Raw genomic sequence first — 17,545 nt, 5'->3', positions numbered from 1 at the left:
AAACAGATCTCTTATCACCATTATCACCATTAAGTATTCTTGTAAGATTTATTTCATTTTAGAAAGTAAATGTCATATTAATTATTCAGGATTTAATTTGATACGATTTGTATCCTGAACAAATACAGAATCTTCTCAGGCATTTTTATTGTAAGACTTAATTATTTTAAACCTTTGAATTGAATTGGAGAAACATTGATTTTCTTTTTTTTTTTAATATTAGAAAAATTTGTGAAGGTGTGTATAGATTGATAGAAAACTTGAATCATGAATGAAATGTTTAATTTTTCTGTTGATTTCAGTGGTTCAAACGATGGTTCATCCCACCTTGAGAGATTAGAAGCCAGACTTCACAGTTCATCTAGCGGGGTGACAGCAGCTACACTCTTCAAGATGTTAGTACCACTCATCAGATGTGATAATACAGACACCAGAGAAGCGGTTGTCAATGGTCTAGGATGGACAAACATGTTTGCATTCAGGTAAAGTGTCCTTTCCTCTGCTTTGACCTTTGACATTCACATTCATATTCATCCTTATTGTTTTTTTAGTATACATGTATTTTCTTCTTTGAAAAAAATGTTGTTAATATTTCAAATGTAATTTTTTTCTGTTATAACTTTCTTGATTTTTGTCTGGTTCCCTCATTTTATCAAGAAATTTTGTTTTTTACTTGGTAATACTGTCAGGAGCATAATTGATGTGTTTGAATTCACTTGATCTTTGTTTGATATGCATTGTGTGTGTTTTTAATACTTCATGATTTTAACAATTTAATTGAATTGAAATGTTATTCAAATGAGCTGTTGTGGATCAGTAGAGTTTAACATTGAACCAGATGTTCCTGGTTCAAATCTAACTGCGACACTTGTTTGCTAGGATATAAGTCTGCATTTACCATCCTCAATCCAGGGGGGGTGTTTCACAAAGATTTAAGTATGACTTAGTTCGCACTTAAATGTCGACGCGTACATGATATGCAACGTGCAATCTTATTGATCAATACGCAGTTGTGCGCGTCCTCTTGGCATGATCTGACCAATGCTGTCATGCCTTTTATACTGTGCGCAACTAGGCATTTAAGTGCGACTCTAAGTCATACTTAAATCTTTGTGAAACACCCCCCTGGTGTAGATGGGTACCCATTAAGTGTGAGTGCTGTGCCCTGTCTTACAAAGTGTTACGACTGATCCAATCAATCATAATCCATGGAAATCCATCATTGTCATAATTTCTTCTGCAGGAAATTTACAAAATGTCCTCTGTAAACAAAGGAGAAAACACCAAATTGTCAAGAAATCAATAAATTTATGGATATACATTCATATCTAGAATTTTTTTTTTGAGCAAACAAGCATTTTACACATTGACGTTGCTGGCCATCCATAGTTGTGATCAATCGGATCAATCACAACTCTTTGTAAGACAGAGCCCTGATCACTTTGGCAGCTTGGTTTTAATCCAAGTATTGATGTGCCATGAGTAGCACAATATGATGGCAAGGAATGTGTTAACATTGGCTATATCATGTTGACTTTAATACTTGTTCATGCTGTTGTGCATGGCAATACAGAATTGTATATCATGAGTAATGTATGTACTGGTAATTTTGTGACGTGTTTATCAGATAATGCTGTAGCCAGGCTGTTAGAAAATGTGTATATTGTAACAACAAAGAAAGAATCCTATCTGAAGATAGGATCACCATTCGGGCACTTTTCATATTTTGTTCCTTTTCTATACTTATTTGAAAATAGATGTGTGTATATTGCTGTTGTCAAACAAATTTGAAGGGGAAGGTTTTGTTTTCTTTACTAGGGATCTAATGGATGAACTGCAGCAATCGCTGAAGGATGCCTTGGAGAGGAAGCAAGAGGTATGTAGCTCTGCTGAAAAGATGAGAAGGGAAGTGGAGATAAGGAATGAAAAAAGGAGTAAGGGGAATGGAAATCGAATGGTTGCCAAAACTCTTGGATAATTTACCTGCTGAAAGGCCTTTCCTGACAGGCTTTTCTGGGCCTGATAGCTACGAACAGCTGGAACAAAGTTCTTGTGGAACCATTCGCTGAATAATTCACCATTCATCCATGCATTCCTTTGGCTTTGGTAGATCACAGGGAGGGCATCCATGTTGATGTTCTTGAAACATCTCGGATTCTTGGACTTGCCAATCAGTAGGAGGGGCATCTTGTGTGCCTGATGCATTAGCTGTTGCCAGAAGAGTGAGCCACTCTTTGCTTTTCTTTTGCCCTGGTGCCATTTTCTCTTCTGGTCCAATGAGTGTACGGTGTGGCAACACTTTCCAATAGAGGCCAGTCTCATTGCAGTTGTAGATCTGCTCCCTTGAAAGTTCTCCATGGGCTGTGATCTCATCTAGCTTGTTTAAGAAAGGATCAACTGCAGGCAAATTAGTGGAAAGAATCTCCCCGTGGACGGATAAATCGCAAATACCATGCCTCTCTTTGAACTTTTGAAGCCATCAAGCTGAAGCTTTGAAATCTTGGCTTCCTCCACTCCCATCACGGAGACAAGTTTTGTTGAAGCCTAATTGGTCCATGATGCCTTCAGAAATTCCCCCAAGATTGGTGTATTGGAGCCACGTTGTTGTAGAAGCCAGCAACATGTCGCTTGGTCTATGATATCATAGACCGGTAGTCGTATCATTTTGCACTTTGCAGACACATCTTAGGCAGCCGTTTCTGAAATGTATTTCTTGATAGACTCCCGCTGCTTGAAAATGCCAGAAATTATACCGGTTCTTACCCCATATGTTTCTGCAATTCTAGATTGGATAGCCCCTTTCTCTATTTTAGAGATTATCTTAAAATTCTGATTAACATTTAAAACGATGCGTTTGCATTTTAGAGGCATAGCGATCAATGAGGAAATGACACCTTTAATACTTTCAAAGAAAGTAATAATAAAAGCGATTAAAAATCTTGTGGCAGTGCGCGTGGTAAAATATCATAAATTAACTTTTTTCATGCACGTCGGATAATGAAGGATAGAGAAAAAACAAGGCCGAATAAGTACATGTACGCAATGAGACAGACTGCAGCAGTCAAGTCTTGGTACTAGCGCTGGCAATTCATTTCAAATTGGGTATTTCAATTGGATGAAAGTTGTGTATGAGTATGACTCTGTGTGTATGCACAGTTTTTGAGCACTGCCATTTGTCGCTCAGCCAAAGCATTTAAACCATTACAAATCTATTCTCAGCAATGTGACCTACATGTGATTTACTGGAATATTATCCTGTCTAGTTCTTTCAATGATTTGGGTAAGATATTTTCATAAAAAATAATGTGGTTGAAGGTAGACTATATTGGAAAATGTATGTAATCAAAGTGAGTTTGCATAGGAATTTTGATTTTAGATTCAAATCTCGTTTTCCCATGTACTATATTGAAAAAAAAATTCTCAGCAAGTGTGTGTCCAGAGAATAGAAAAATCCGGATAAGGGGAGGCTGGATAAGAGAGGTCGGACTGTACATTTATTTACTTCTTTTGAATAATCTGAACATCTGGAAATAGCAGCATTTGTGTATACCTCCGAGTGATAACAATAATGAGGGCCTATAGGCAATTAACCCGCAGAAATCTTGAAATATTCACCATCAAATAGTATCTGTCATTGTGCATTAAGATCTCTGAACACAATAAGTGAACTTCTAAGCAGGCCTTGCAAAAGAATATTGATTTTTACACTAAAACTTGCTTGAAAATGCTAATGAATATTAGATAAATATTATATAACTCTGTACTTTTAGTTGAAAATATCTTATCTTTAGCTTCGCTTTGTGATTCTTTCACTGATCAATAGAATATGAGACGAAAGAGAAGGAGAGATTTCTTGAGAGTGCATCTGATCCGAGTCTTTGAGCTGATAGCTGAGCACGGCCTCTTCAGAGAAAGGTATGTATGGTTTGTTCTAAATCTAGCTGATATCTCAAAGAGTATAGTGTGAAGATTGATTCCATGTGAGATATGCATCATCCTGCCATTGACTTGTTATGTATGAAAAACACATCATTGTTTGGGCAATTGCTAACAAGTATTGTAATTTTCATGTTTCTCTTATACACTGTACTTCTCTGAAATGCTGATCAACAGTGTTGATGTATTTGTGAAAAAAAACAGACATACAAGTCTTGCATACATCTACATTTCATCAGCCAAATAATAGTTCCAGTCAAAGCAACTTTTCAGAAAAAAGCAAAGCATGTGATATTTTCATCTTCTAAGTCAATGAAGTGTCTGTGTTCTCGTGAGATCTGACCTTGGCTGATTCCCCTGCATCCACATACATTTAGTTGTTGATGTTGTCATTGGATTAATGTTATGTTAATATTTTTTTTGTAGGTGTTTGCTTGGAAAGGAGACTCAGCCACTGAACAGTACTTTCATTGATTACATCGAGGGTATGAGGTTGTTTCTAGAGAGTGAGAGTGATAAGGATTCACCTACGTTGATGGAGATCAGACTGCACTTCAGTGGATTCATTGGACGACTCATTAGGAGTGTGCCAGGTAGGATTGATACTGTGATATTGAAATTTAATGTGGAATTCGTTAGTTAGCATTCTCATTTATTATCAACACCACTGTCACCACCAATATCATCAATCTTGTCATCAATACCATCTTCATCATCAGCAGCAGCACATCATGGTCATCATCATCATCACCATTATCAACATCCTTCTCATCATCTTCACCATCATCAACATCATCAGTGGCAGCTGCAGCATCACCATCATCATTATTGTCATCGTCTCCCCCCCCCCACTGCCATCATCATCATCATAACCTTCATTGTCATTATCATCCTTACTTTTATCTTTGCTGTAACCCGTTCCTATATTTCATTTTTCAACTCAGTTAACTATCAAACATTGGCACAGTATTGTTATGCAAAAAGGATGGACATGTTGATCGGCTAAAACTCACCCTAAGTCCTTTTCACAACTTGTTCATTCTGTTACAGCGGAGCATCGAGCCAACCTCTTGCCACGTGATGTACGCTACAGCGTTTTCTTTTTATGTGGAGCATGGTGTCGCAAACTTGGCGTAGTCTATGGTGCTGTTGATAGAACACCGTCATATCAAGATGAGAATTTCTCAGACCTAGAGATTGAGGCATTGCAGGTAAGTAAAAAAAAACAGTCTTTGTGACTGACAATTACTCAAAAGGAATTTGTCAGCAACTCTATGCTTTGGCACCAATTTTGAAGATCATTTTGCAGGCCTTCATTTTAATAAAATGTAGTGGGGCAAACAATTTGAATTTCAATTTGTTGACAAAATGTATTTCTTCACCTACAAAGGTATTCTTTTTTTCATTATTACTGTGTATGTGTTTTGGGGGAACTGTTAATCATCTGGGTTGAATCCATAGAGACTAGAGAAAGAGTTTGTCAGGAGATAATGAAATATACTCAATAAAATGTAAGGATGGCGGTACTAGTGGAATTACTTATATATGTGACCATGATAACAAACTTAATTGGAAGTAAATATATTAATGTTTTTCTTATCTGAAACAGTGGGATTTTACCGTGTTTTATATTTTGTACATGTTGATAAATTTGAATCATAATATAAGAATATGTAACCTTATTTTACCTTTGTGTTAGATTCGCTGTAAAGTTGACTATGAGTAAAATTTGTTTTTATTATATATATTTTAGGCAATGGCTGCTCTTCTTGTTTGTGGAGAGGTGTTTGATACCAATGCTCTTGCCCAAGAAGGTTATCTGTACACCTGGATGGACAACTTACTCAACTGTACTGATGAAAGGGTAGAATTAATGATATCATCCTATAAGTGTTGTCGATGTTGTTTGTGAGTTTGGTGGTGGTTGTTGTTGTTGCTGTTGTTATTGGTGATGGTGGTGTGGTGAAGTGCTGGATTAGAATGATGATGTTTGATAGGAAGTAGTGGAAATATGTGATGTCTGTATAAGTCAAAGTCAGTATGACAAAGATTGTTCAGTTGGGATGATGATGATGATGATGACAGCGATGACGGCGGCGGTGGTGATAATAATGAAGACAATGATACTGATGCAATGATGATGGTTATGATGCTGATGATGATGATATTCTTGATAGTGATGTTGATGATGATGATGATGATGATGATAATAACAGTATGATTGTAAATGCTATGACATGATGACGATGTAAATGAACATGATGATGTTATGATCATTTGAATATTTCCAATAAAGTGGATAATACATAGTTGTAATAAAATCACAAGAAAGAACAAACTCATTGAAATATTTTCATGTATGAGTTAATATGTTGTTTTCTGTTTCACCCAGGTTCACAAGCTAGGTAAAGAAACAGCGGTGCTTCTATTGGAGAACAATCCTCAACTTCCTATGGTACTGATGTGGTTTATCCACCGGTGTTACACAGGACCTAAACTTGTTGCTAGTGGTTATTTCCAAGCCATGGCTTCAGTCCTTAATACAAGGTGAGATGATACGTGCAAGAGATAGAGACATGAAAAAAAAATCATTGTCAAAGATTACAATTGCAAACATAAATTGAATCCATTTATTTTCCTTTGATCACTATTTTATGTTCTTAATGCTTTCATGTGGTATTTAATGCTAGCTGTTGTCAGATGAATGTAAATATAAGTCATGTGTAAACTTATTCACATCTCACAAACAGCTTGCTGAAACAACCTCTGAGATACTCATCCACTGATTCAACACCATTATCATTTTCCCATGATTCCACTTTCAGTGAGTACCCATGTGACATGATAGTGATTCTATGCCTAGTACTACTGAAGACCGCTGATCCTTGCTCCGTCATCCGCACACTGGCCTATCAACTCCTACAAGTCCTTGACAAGAGATTCTTTGGCTCGGGTGGACAGGGCAACCTTCTCAAAGCCACCTACGGCAAGTCTCATGTCGCCCTGAGCAGAGAGCTGGCCAACTTACACCCAGAACTCACTCTTGCCATTTTCTCAGGTATGCAGCTTGTATTGGTACAATTTTATTACATTTAGATCATTAATTTTCTTATGTAACACCCTAGAAATGTACCCATAGGCCTGTATTCTCGAAAGAGGTTTCAGTTGTACCATGGTAAAACAATGAACTATGCACATTTTTATACATGATTTAGTTTATTTTATTGTTTACACGTAGAAAACCCAATTCAATGCACATTTTTGGTAATCGGTGCTAAAAGTGAAGCACTGTAATAAAAGAAATGTGGCATAATCCATTGTTTTGTAATAATAATGATAATAAACACAGCATTTGTTATTCGCCATCTATCTAGTAGATTATTCCATGGCGCAGTTCCAAGGTACAATTGAAACTTCTTTTGAGAATGAAGGCCACAAAGATGCAAATCATACATGTAGATATTAAAACACCTGGGGGATGTTTTATGAAAATTTAATTATGAATAAAATCAAATTTATATTCCCATTTGCATTTGATATGTGATGCACCAGTGCATTGTTTCAGATAATGTACAGGAGAGGTTAGCCTACTGGGTATCCATCAATAAGATTAAATGTTGAATAACATTGCATCTGTTATTCAACATGTAATGCAGTTGGCTTGGTTATCACTACTGGAAAATTGCATAGGTAATTGACTATGTGGTACATCCGAACCCCCAATTTCTCTATATTTACTTCACTTTATGAGCTTCTCAAGCCTTGTTAATCTTGATCGCTTTGCAACTAGAAAACAAATACAAATTATTTGTGACGTATATATTTGATATGATTGCTCCACTTTCAATCATCTTTATAAATTCATCTTGAATCTCCAGAAATAACGGAACGTTTTGAGTCTGCCCCTCTAGTCCATCGTAACATCATGCTGGAGTACCTGCTCCCCTGGATCTATAACATTGAGCTGGTGGACTCCCTAGGTAAGGAGGGAGGTGGAGCCGGCTCCATGGGTGGAGGGAAGGAGAAGGAGGTGGTTGAGATGGAGGACCCGGAGCAGGGGTGCGCCTTGAGGCGTCCTGGATGGGGTAGCAAGCAGGCATCTTGTGTCATCCTCAATAACCTTCTCTTCATTACTGCAGAGGTGACTTTCATTCAATACCTTAGAATATTGATTTTGTGTATCAAATATTAATTCATTCACTGTTCCGAATCCTTTTTTCTTAAGTTCAGTCCTTTAGTTAGATTTAGTTTTGTATATTTTATTTACATATTTTTCATCAAATATCTAGTCATACAGTACAGGTACAAATGGTTGCAATAATGTTGACAAATCGATATATGAAATCAGGAAGAATATATCGCTTTACCTTTGGATAATCTCAAATTCAAGCCCCGCATTTCTTTATTTTTTTCTCTCCCTCTCCCCTTTATTCTTTCTTTTTTCTCTTTTTCATGTTTAATCAATATTCACTCCAAATGCTTTTTAAGAATTAAATCAGATGAATAATAGGATTTCTACACATGAAAGTAAATAAGTAAGAATTTATTATTTTTTCCATGCAGTACTCCAGTCAGATGAAAAAGAATTGTGAAAAAAGTTAATCATGAGAATGATTTTCCTGAGAACTTGATTTTGTTTACAATTTTTTCCTGCACCTCTTAGAATTTCTATTAATTAATCACCAATTAATATCACACTGCATTTGTATTTTCCTTCATTTCCAGTATGGTGATGAGCATTGTGATGGTCTTGAACAGCTGTGGGCGGGGCTATGTACCTGTTGGCCTGGTAACCTACCAGTCATTCTAAACTTCCTGCTTGGTCTGACTGGTGTCATGACCAACCCAAACCTTCTACCTTATGTGAGTATTTAATCCAGACAAACGGGCTATGTATAAAAATTGATCGATGTCAACTATAATCACTGAGATGATCACCAATTATGGGTAAAATGTCATCTCTGACCCACCTTTTCAATGATGCACACGGACTGTATGGCATGCATGAGGAGCACACGTAGCCATATTACATTGTTATTGCATTGGCTGTGTTGATCCATTCATCTTTCTGATACTTGCTGTCTTTCCTGCGTTTATTTCTCATGAAAGACCAAATGCTGCACTTTGTTTTCCTGTGCCAATGGGGTACAAATGTGAGAATTATTGTATTGGAATTCCCGTACTCACATTTCATCATGAAGAAAGGCATTGTCAAATATCTGTGATGATCTTTGTATTTTTAAGGGAAAGTCCATCCTGGCATTAAGTTGGCTTTGATAAAAGCAGAAAAAATAATAATGTTATAAATGAAAATTTGATAGAAGTCCATCAAAGAACAAGGATTTTGATTTTGTTTTATTTTTGTGACTCCATGAGGGAAGAAGCTGTTCAATTTTTCATGTTATATGCAGGGATGCCAGACTTCTGGCTATAGCCGGAATTCCGGCTTTTTCATTATTTGACCTTAAGTTCCGGCAGGTCGAGTTTTCTCAGGCCGGACAGGACTGTCAACGGCCAGATCCGGCCGTTCAATGAGATGTCTTTACTCCGTATGGCCGTTATATGTACCTAAGCTATTGTGCAAGAAAAAATCCTGTGATATAATGGAATTAGACTAGTACGAGCCGGTCAGTTAAACGCTAGTTTTAATCAAGGTTTCTTGTGCGTGTATGTGTATATGGTGGTATTTTGCTAGACTGCACTGTATGTATGTGATTGGTGGTGACTGATCGCCGTACATTATAACGTGTACGTAATTTGAATTTTGAGAAAACGACTGTATTTGAGTCTAATGTAATACCAATGCAATAGTGGCATGGGTTGCATGGCCATGCATTCGCTGCGCGATGTGTATGCCTATACCGGCCGTATATGGTGTTTTCGCGCTCCCGTTCAATTCACGTTGTTATACTGAGCTGATTCTCTGTTTCGATTGTGGATTTAATCATAATTTTTCAACAAGTATGGATGTTGAAAGAGGAACCAACATTAAGCAAATAGACAGTGGAATCAAGAAAAAATTCCAATGGAAGTGGTTCGAGAACAAAGACAATAATAGTGGAACGTTTCTCTCAGATTATTTTCGCAAAATCTTTGCCAGTGGCAGTGCAGTGGCAAATGGTCCCAGGGCCTGAACTTTGGAAGGTAAATTACACAAATTAAAAATATTTAAGAAGTGTGCTTCAAACTCTTTATTTTTCTTTGTGGCACCATTTCACTGCAAAAGAGTTTGCAGACTACAGAGTACAGTAATTATGTTCTTGTAGACTTCATCAAGACATAAATATTTTTCATGAATTAATTGTAAGTTGAGGCTCTGCAACATAAAACAATGCCCAAAACTTCAGCTAAATTTTTGGGAAAATGATCCCTAAAATAGGCTCAGATTGCATCAGAGACTATTTAGAACCCTAGAGCTTCCAGGGCCCTGGACCCCGGCCGAACGGGACTTCGTGCTCGTCATGTGCGCTTTGTGCACATAATTTACCTTCCAAAAAAAGTTCAGGCCCTGGGACCATTTGCCACTGGCATCCCTGTATATGGATTTCCATGAATTCCTATGTTTTAATGGGTTCTGATTATTTTCCTATCATAGATGTAATTATGATCACTACTACAATCAATCATGTCAAGTGAAAGAAACTGCAACATTATCTGAAATATCCATACTTCCACAGAATATGTGTATTTGAACCTTTGGAACTATTAATGTTTGATGGCCGGAAAGAAATCTAGGAAGTTGTCATTTTGGAAGTACTTTTGTTTTTCAAAACTTTGCTTTGATTTTCTCTGATGTCCGTCTCCTTCTATCCATCAGTTAAAGCGAGTGCTAGTATACATCGCCCGTGCCAAGCCCCAGCGCCTGATGGACGAACTGATGCGAGAGATGCTGTCCGTGGAGATTGTCACCACCAACGTGGAAAGGACCGAAGAACCACCCTTCTTCCAGCTCTACCACCAACCCCAGTTTGGGGCGACGGGACCAGAGTCCGGAAGCGCGGCATCGCTGATTGAGAAGATGGATAAGGAGGAGGAGGCGAGGATGCTGGCCAGTGAGAAAGGCAAACAGGAGAAGAATACGTCGGATCGGGGTACTCAAGTTGCGGTGGGAACGAAGACACCACCACCTACTGATGGAGGGAGTTCAAAGGATAAGGATAGGTAAGGGATGATTGCATTACACTGGTGTAGTTAAAACTGTGGTCTAAATCGTTGTTTAACTATGGGTAGTCAGATGTAACAAATCTTTTATAGATGATGTTCAATTTTTAAGATCAATTGGCACTCTAACTCGATATCAACTAATAATAAAAATTGGCCAGAAATGGTGAAGTATGATATTTTTTTTCACCATTAAAGCATGAGAAAAGACTCCTGTCATTGTATGATTTGGGTCCTGTGCAGAAAGATTTATTATCAAATTGCAATTCTAAAATTAAATGGAACTTCATTTTCAACCCATATATTAGGGACTCTTTCTGCAATAGGCCCTTATCTATTAATAATAATAATAATGATAGTCGGTTCATGTATAGCGCATAACATATTATGAATAACGTCTCTATGCGCTTCCAAAGGACTTGGATATTATTACCTCGGCTGTAGCTCAAGCAGCTAGCTTCCAGCACTCGGCATTTCAAGGAATAAATTCCTGCCAGGTACCCATTCACCTCACCTGGGTTGAGTGCAGCACAATGTGGATAAATTTCTTGCTGAAGGAAACTTTGCCAAAGCTTGGATTTGAACCCATGACCTTCTGTTTCAAAGTCCGTGGACTAATAATCCACTGGGCCACAACGCTCCATTAATTTGTCCTTTTGTTTTTCCAGCATCATCCGTTACAACGAAGGATCCTCCTTGCATCAGAGTAGTGGTAGTTTGTCCACGTTAACCAGCAGTACCTCCACACCTAGCAATGAATCAGCTGGAACAGACAGAGTTCGATTTAAACCAGCCATTCCAGAGGAGCCAGAAGAATCCAATGGGTAAATTCACTTGTTGTTCTTACCGTATGAAGATCATGCATAAACAATTGATGAACTGTAATGCTGATGGTCGTACTTGTGTTATTATGTTTAAATTCTTCTTCACACAAATGTAGAGGACATCAGCATTAAGTCATTTTTTGTACATGAATTGTAAATCATAATTTGTTTTGTCTCGAGAATTTTCACATGGAAGTGACTTTGTTAGTAATTTTTTGTTAGTAATTAAAAAAATTGAAGATTTGAATAGCTTATTGGAATCAAGTTTCTTTATAAACTATTGTTTTAATCATGCAGTTCAGCGGAAGGCAATTTGCATACAGCTGCAGTGGGTAAAAATTACAAGAAGATCTGTTCAATCTCGCTGTTGATAATCTTAGGCTTGAATCCACCCCTTTCTAATATTTTTTCGTTGTCAAGAAAAAGGAATAGATTAAAATGGGAAAAAGAAACGATACCAAACATAGTAAACAAAATCATGTAATGATGATATGTAATGTCAATATAAAAATTCTTGCAATCCTAGTAGGTTTACCACTATTGAGGAGAAGGCATCAGAGAATTTCCAAGGATCTACCAAGGTTGATTTCTATGCAGTATGGCAGCAGCAGACAATGAATGGACTCACTTTACCCATTCCTCTACCGGAGGAGTACTACTGCGCACCCCTCTCAGATTACATTGATGACAATGAGACACCCCCACAGGGGGTCATTCACAGGTAAGACCTCCAGGATTAGGATTTAGATTTTATTTCATTGCAATACCTTTCATTCTTTGGTTTCCTTCTTTGGCTAACTTTAGATTGTTAGGGAGTTCTTTAATTTTTGTTGAAATTACTAGATCTTACAGCCCAGTATTCACCTTGGTTTATGTGTGTCAAGGACATTAGACTGAGTAATCGATGTTCACTTTGGAAATTTAAAGAAAATAGTGATTTTTTAATGCCTTTTTATCATATATGATGTCTTTTGAAATTTTATCATGTTTTAGGTGCAACTTGGCAACTGTTTTGCTGACTGACCTGGTTCTTGAGAAAGTAGATGTTGACTGGCAGGTTCATCTTCCTCATATTCTTCATGATCTATTTCTTGGTAAGTCTCAAAGGATGATTTCATGGAAATGTTTATTGGTTGTAATGGTTGTATGGACTAAAGATTGATTTTTGATGTTCATATTGCTTTTGTGCAGCATGCATAATATACATGTAGGCCGAGGTGGTTGTTCCACTTTGGAGTTATCAATATTAGGGATGTTGTTGATCATCATGTGGTTATTATTTATTAAAATTGTGAATAATGGCAATTATTATGATGACGATGGTGATGATGATGGTGATGATGATGGTGATGATGATGGTGATGATGATGATGATGATGATGTTGATGATGATGATGATGATGATGATGATGATGATGATGATGATGATGATGACCAGTATGATGATAATGACAGTATGATTGTAAATGCTATGGCATGATGACGATGTAAGTGAACATGATGATGTTATGATCATTTGAATATTTCCAATAAAGTGATCCAAATTATTTTGCAGTGAGGTTTTGTGTTTGTACAACAATATTGGCTTTCTGATGAAATTTGGTCAAGATGGAAAAATTACAGGGTCCATTCTGCTTGAATGTACATGTAATTCAGAGTTGCTGTCAATATTGATATAACTTGTATGAGGGGGTTCCATGACATTTGCTCTGGCGACGATTGCTCCGCTCTAAATTCCACACACTAATCGAATAACTAACTTGAACCCTGGGTCTAACACTATACCCTACCCTAAACCTGACATAAACCCTATTGCAACTCTAACCCTACATGTTAAGACAAAATTAAGCCCGGAGCAATTGTCGTAGGAGCAAAAGTCGTTTCACTGTATGAGGGTGTGGATGAAAGAATTCATCCCGTAGTCATTCCAGTTTCCAAACCTTTGACAAAACCCTCGCCTTAACCAAACCAACATTCTTTCTCACCAGGTCTTGATCACTCCTGGCCTCTGGTCCATGAGCACTGCAAGCGATTGCTTCTCAACCTCCTGGTGAAGCTGGCTCCTCACAATGACTTTGTCAATGTAGCTCACACTCTGCTATCTCGACATGTTATCAGTGACCTCAATGCAGGTCTCCTAGATCAGAAGGTCGTTACCAAGGAATATAACTTCACAGGTAAGAAGTCTCTTCCATAAGTATTGACTATAGATTTAGTGATTGCTTGTGTCAGAGATGAAATAAGAGACGTCCTTACAGAGATATTAAAGCCAACTATCAGAATATAAATTTGAGATAATTTTACCGAGCTGTTATATTGCTGAGTTACAAGAAAAGTTTATACGATTTTCATAATCGAGTTCTTAGCAATTTGGGGGCAAAATCGCCCTGAGTCTCCCCCCCCTATGGAATTTTTCCCCCTGTGCAAGGTAAAGAGACCTCAAAATGAAAATGATGATGATGATAATATAATTGACATTTTCTTTTGTTAACCAATCTTTTTGCATAGGTGGGCCGACAAGTCATAATGGCCACACACCAGACACCATATCCTACGAATCGGACAACTCCGCCCTCATGGGCAGCACTACCACCATCAGTGGAGCGTCCACTGTCTCTGTATCCAGTATGAGTTCCACCTCAACTGTCATCCCATTCGGTATGAGTGCTGTAACACACATCAGTGTGGATCATTTGAGGACCAGTGAAGAAGCCGCCAAAGCCCTGATAGAATTCTTGGTTACAAGGTGAGATCTTGAGGAATATAGGTGATTTCATTGTGATCTCGGTAAAATCGACAAAGTCATTAATAAAAAAAATGGAATATTGAGTAATCAGATGCAGCAAGAATGAATTTAAGTAACAAAATTTATTTTTTATCATGTAAGAAGAAAAGATGTTTTTGTTTCAATCAATGTTGATCATTTGTCTTTTATCAGATTCATATATGACATGATTAATGTTTCATGTGTGTAACTATTCTTCCATTTTGTTTTATTTTAACCCTGTGTGGGTATTGTTGGTAAATACTCATATTACCTTCGTGATTTCAAAGTCTCAGAAAGCAATATTCATGCAGAGATCAAGCATGTTGTCTTATGTTTAAGAAGTCGAAAATGCCAATTTGATAAAGAAACTCAATCATGTTTCTTGTTCGTACTATTTTACAGACTTTGCTGCCAATTTGATGATCCTTTTTAATTTGTTATAATTTACCACACACACATACTAAAAATTCCTTGTGTTCTTCTGATTGTATCTCTCTCAGGAAATGTCGCCCTCTGTGGTCATGTGAAGAGATCACCCCCAGATTAACCATCATTAAGAGTGCAGAGCAGCTCGAGACTTTCCTTCGGAATGTAGTAAGGATCTTCCATGGCAGTCTGAGAGGGTCTCACCTAGAGCAGCGTTGGGCTCAGGTAGCACTCCAGCTCGCTCTGTCTTGCTCTTCAAGACATTATGCTGGCAGATCGTTCCAGGTGAGTATCCTGCCTGTCTAAATTGGTTTTTAATTAGGATACCAATAGACCATGTATTCTTTCGTGGTTTTATGTTTGGCCTTTAAAAGGAAACAGTTAACAATTTATTAATATACAAATAGGTTGTTTGGGGACGCACAATTGCAGGAGGATTACATGAAGTCTGTAGATCCCCTGTCTGTAACGGCTAAGAATCAAACTTGCTACAAAGCTCTTCTGTCCCATCATGACGTTTTGCGTTATCTCTTGCCATAACAGATGTTCCGAGCACTGAACCCTCCACTCAATCCTATGATGTTGTCTAACATCATGACCAGACTGGTTGAGACAGTAGCTGATCAGGGAGAAGATGTACAGGTAAGAGTAACATCTACATCTAGATGCCAATGTATCAATTTAAGGAACATCTTGACCAGTTAACATTGCCATTGCCTTCTCAAACTGGATGATCGCTGTACAGATTGTATTGGAATCGCAAATTTCAATCATGCATATTTTTCAGAAGAAAGTGCTAATCTTTGTGACATGGTGTCCTTGGTTGAGTTGTTCTGTGCATTAAATCAATATGTGGAGGTCCGCAAATTAAAGAAAACCAAATAAATTCATTAATGTTAGATGTATGTATAACGATAATGGAATTAGATTTAGATGTGTACTTACATTTAGATGTGTATTTACATGTACATGTAAATAGCTTGAAGCCCTGTTGTGCATTTTAATCCTGATCTTCTATTCCTTGTCCTCAAGGGGTATGCAACAGAGATCCTTCTCACCTTGGAGAACTCTATCGACACCCTGGCCCAAGACCTCATCTTCGCTGACCTTCGGGAGAGGTCAAAGTCTGGGTCATCCCGCAAGGCAGAGTTCCGTAAGAGCACCAGTAACCTCTTCAGCATAGGACCGACCAGTAACTTTGAAGGGATCCGTCCCAAGATCATGGAAGGTCCTAACTCTGTCAACTCGCCAGGGAACAACAATGCAGGTGACTCTTGTTCGTTGACCTCTGTGCTACTCTGCATGCTCACATTATTTATTTGGGAAATTTTTCCCTCAAAATTAAAAGTTACTTTACAGAAACCTGAATGTTATGTTTGAAGTTTGCTGATCAGAGTGTAAGTTGGACAGGAAAATTAAGCTGGGATGTTAGATATCAGGGGAGCGTTTCATCAATATTTTCGTCTGACAAGTTGTCAGATCTGACAACTTTCCTGAATTCTGATTGGTCGAGAAGCACCGTTACTATAGTAACTGTCGGATAAAACAGGACTTGAGGGATAAAACGTCCGACAAGTCCTTTCATGAAACGCTCCCCTGGTATTAATCTGATTTAAGACTTACAGGTGTATTTGTTATACATATTACCATTTGAACACTTTTAAGTGTACCTCAAGTCATATCTTTATTTTAGGTGAAATGTTTACACCCCAGTGAGATGAAGTTTGAAAGGGTTTTATAGGAATCATGGTATGTTTGAGTGTTGAGTCACTTGATCAGTCTATTGTAAATCTTTTGCATCAAAACACTTCCTCAGTGTTTGCCAGTGAATTAGGAGACTTGTATATACATTGGTCTTGGAGTGAAGACATCCATACATGCTCAGATACTACATTGCCATGGAGATGGCATTATTATTGCAATAGATCAGTGAATATTCTGGAAGAGAGCTCATTTTTGTCTCACCTGCATAGCAGAGTGAGACTATAGGCGCCGCTTTTCCGACGGCGACGGCGGCGGCGGCGTCAACATCAAATCTTAACCTGAGGTTAAGTTTTTGAAATGACATCATAACTTAAAAAGTATATGGACCTAGTTCATGAAACTTGGCCATAAGGTTAATCAAGTATTACTGAACATCCTATTAGAGTTTCATGTCACATGACCAAGGTCAAAGGTCATTTAGGGTCAATGAACTTAGACCATGTTGGAGGAATCAACATCGAAATCTTAACCTGAGGTTAAGTTTTTGAAATGTCATCATAACTTAGAAAATATATGGACCTAGTTCATGAAACTTGGACATAAGGTTAATCAAGTATCACTGAACATCCTGCATGAGTTTCACGTCACATGACCAAGGTCAAAGGTCATTTAGGGTCAATGAACTTTGGCCGAATTGGGGGTATCTGTTGAATTCCCATCATAACTT

The 17,545-nt window shown here is 37.7% G+C and overlaps 1 protein-coding gene across 9 annotated transcripts in view; it reads left to right on the top strand.

The window, feature by feature from the left end:
- Positions 1-17,545, top strand: part of LOC121420372 (protein furry homolog) — an 87,623-nt gene that overhangs the window by 35,094 nt on the left and 34,984 nt on the right. For 8 of the 9 annotated variants that reach the window (XM_041615009.1, XM_041615287.1, XM_041615489.1 and 5 more), the window contains 19 exons: positions 303-482; positions 1,819-1,876; positions 3,824-3,915; positions 4,363-4,529; positions 4,987-5,147; positions 5,690-5,800; positions 6,329-6,483; positions 6,762-6,994; positions 7,815-8,077; positions 8,662-8,799; positions 10,754-11,097; positions 11,766-11,921; positions 12,448-12,642; positions 12,915-13,015; positions 13,910-14,098; positions 14,430-14,667; positions 15,189-15,399; positions 15,658-15,756; positions 16,147-16,381. In XM_041615009.1, the coding sequence (XP_041470943.1) occupies positions 303-482; positions 1,819-1,876; positions 3,824-3,915; positions 4,363-4,529; positions 4,987-5,147; positions 5,690-5,800; positions 6,329-6,483; positions 6,762-6,994; positions 7,815-8,077; positions 8,662-8,799; positions 10,754-11,097; positions 11,766-11,921; positions 12,448-12,642; positions 12,915-13,015; positions 13,910-14,098; positions 14,430-14,667; positions 15,189-15,399; positions 15,658-15,756; positions 16,147-16,381 (3,326 nt within the window). The remainder of the gene's footprint in view (positions 1-302; positions 483-1,818; positions 1,877-3,823; positions 3,916-4,362; positions 4,530-4,986; positions 5,148-5,689; positions 5,801-6,328; positions 6,484-6,761; positions 6,995-7,814; positions 8,078-8,661; positions 8,800-10,753; positions 11,098-11,765; positions 11,922-12,447; positions 12,643-12,914; positions 13,016-13,909; positions 14,099-14,429; positions 14,668-15,188; positions 15,400-15,657; positions 15,757-16,146; positions 16,382-17,545) is intronic. The other variant, XM_041615088.1, reaches the window with a different exon arrangement.

Source organism: Lytechinus variegatus, chromosome 1, assembly GCF_018143015.1.
Source record: "Lytechinus variegatus isolate NC3 chromosome 1, Lvar_3.0, whole genome shotgun sequence".
NCBI classification, from domain to species: Eukaryota; Metazoa; Echinodermata; class Echinoidea; order Temnopleuroida; family Toxopneustidae; genus Lytechinus; species Lytechinus variegatus.
This window is presented reverse-complemented; position numbering and strand designations above follow the sequence as displayed.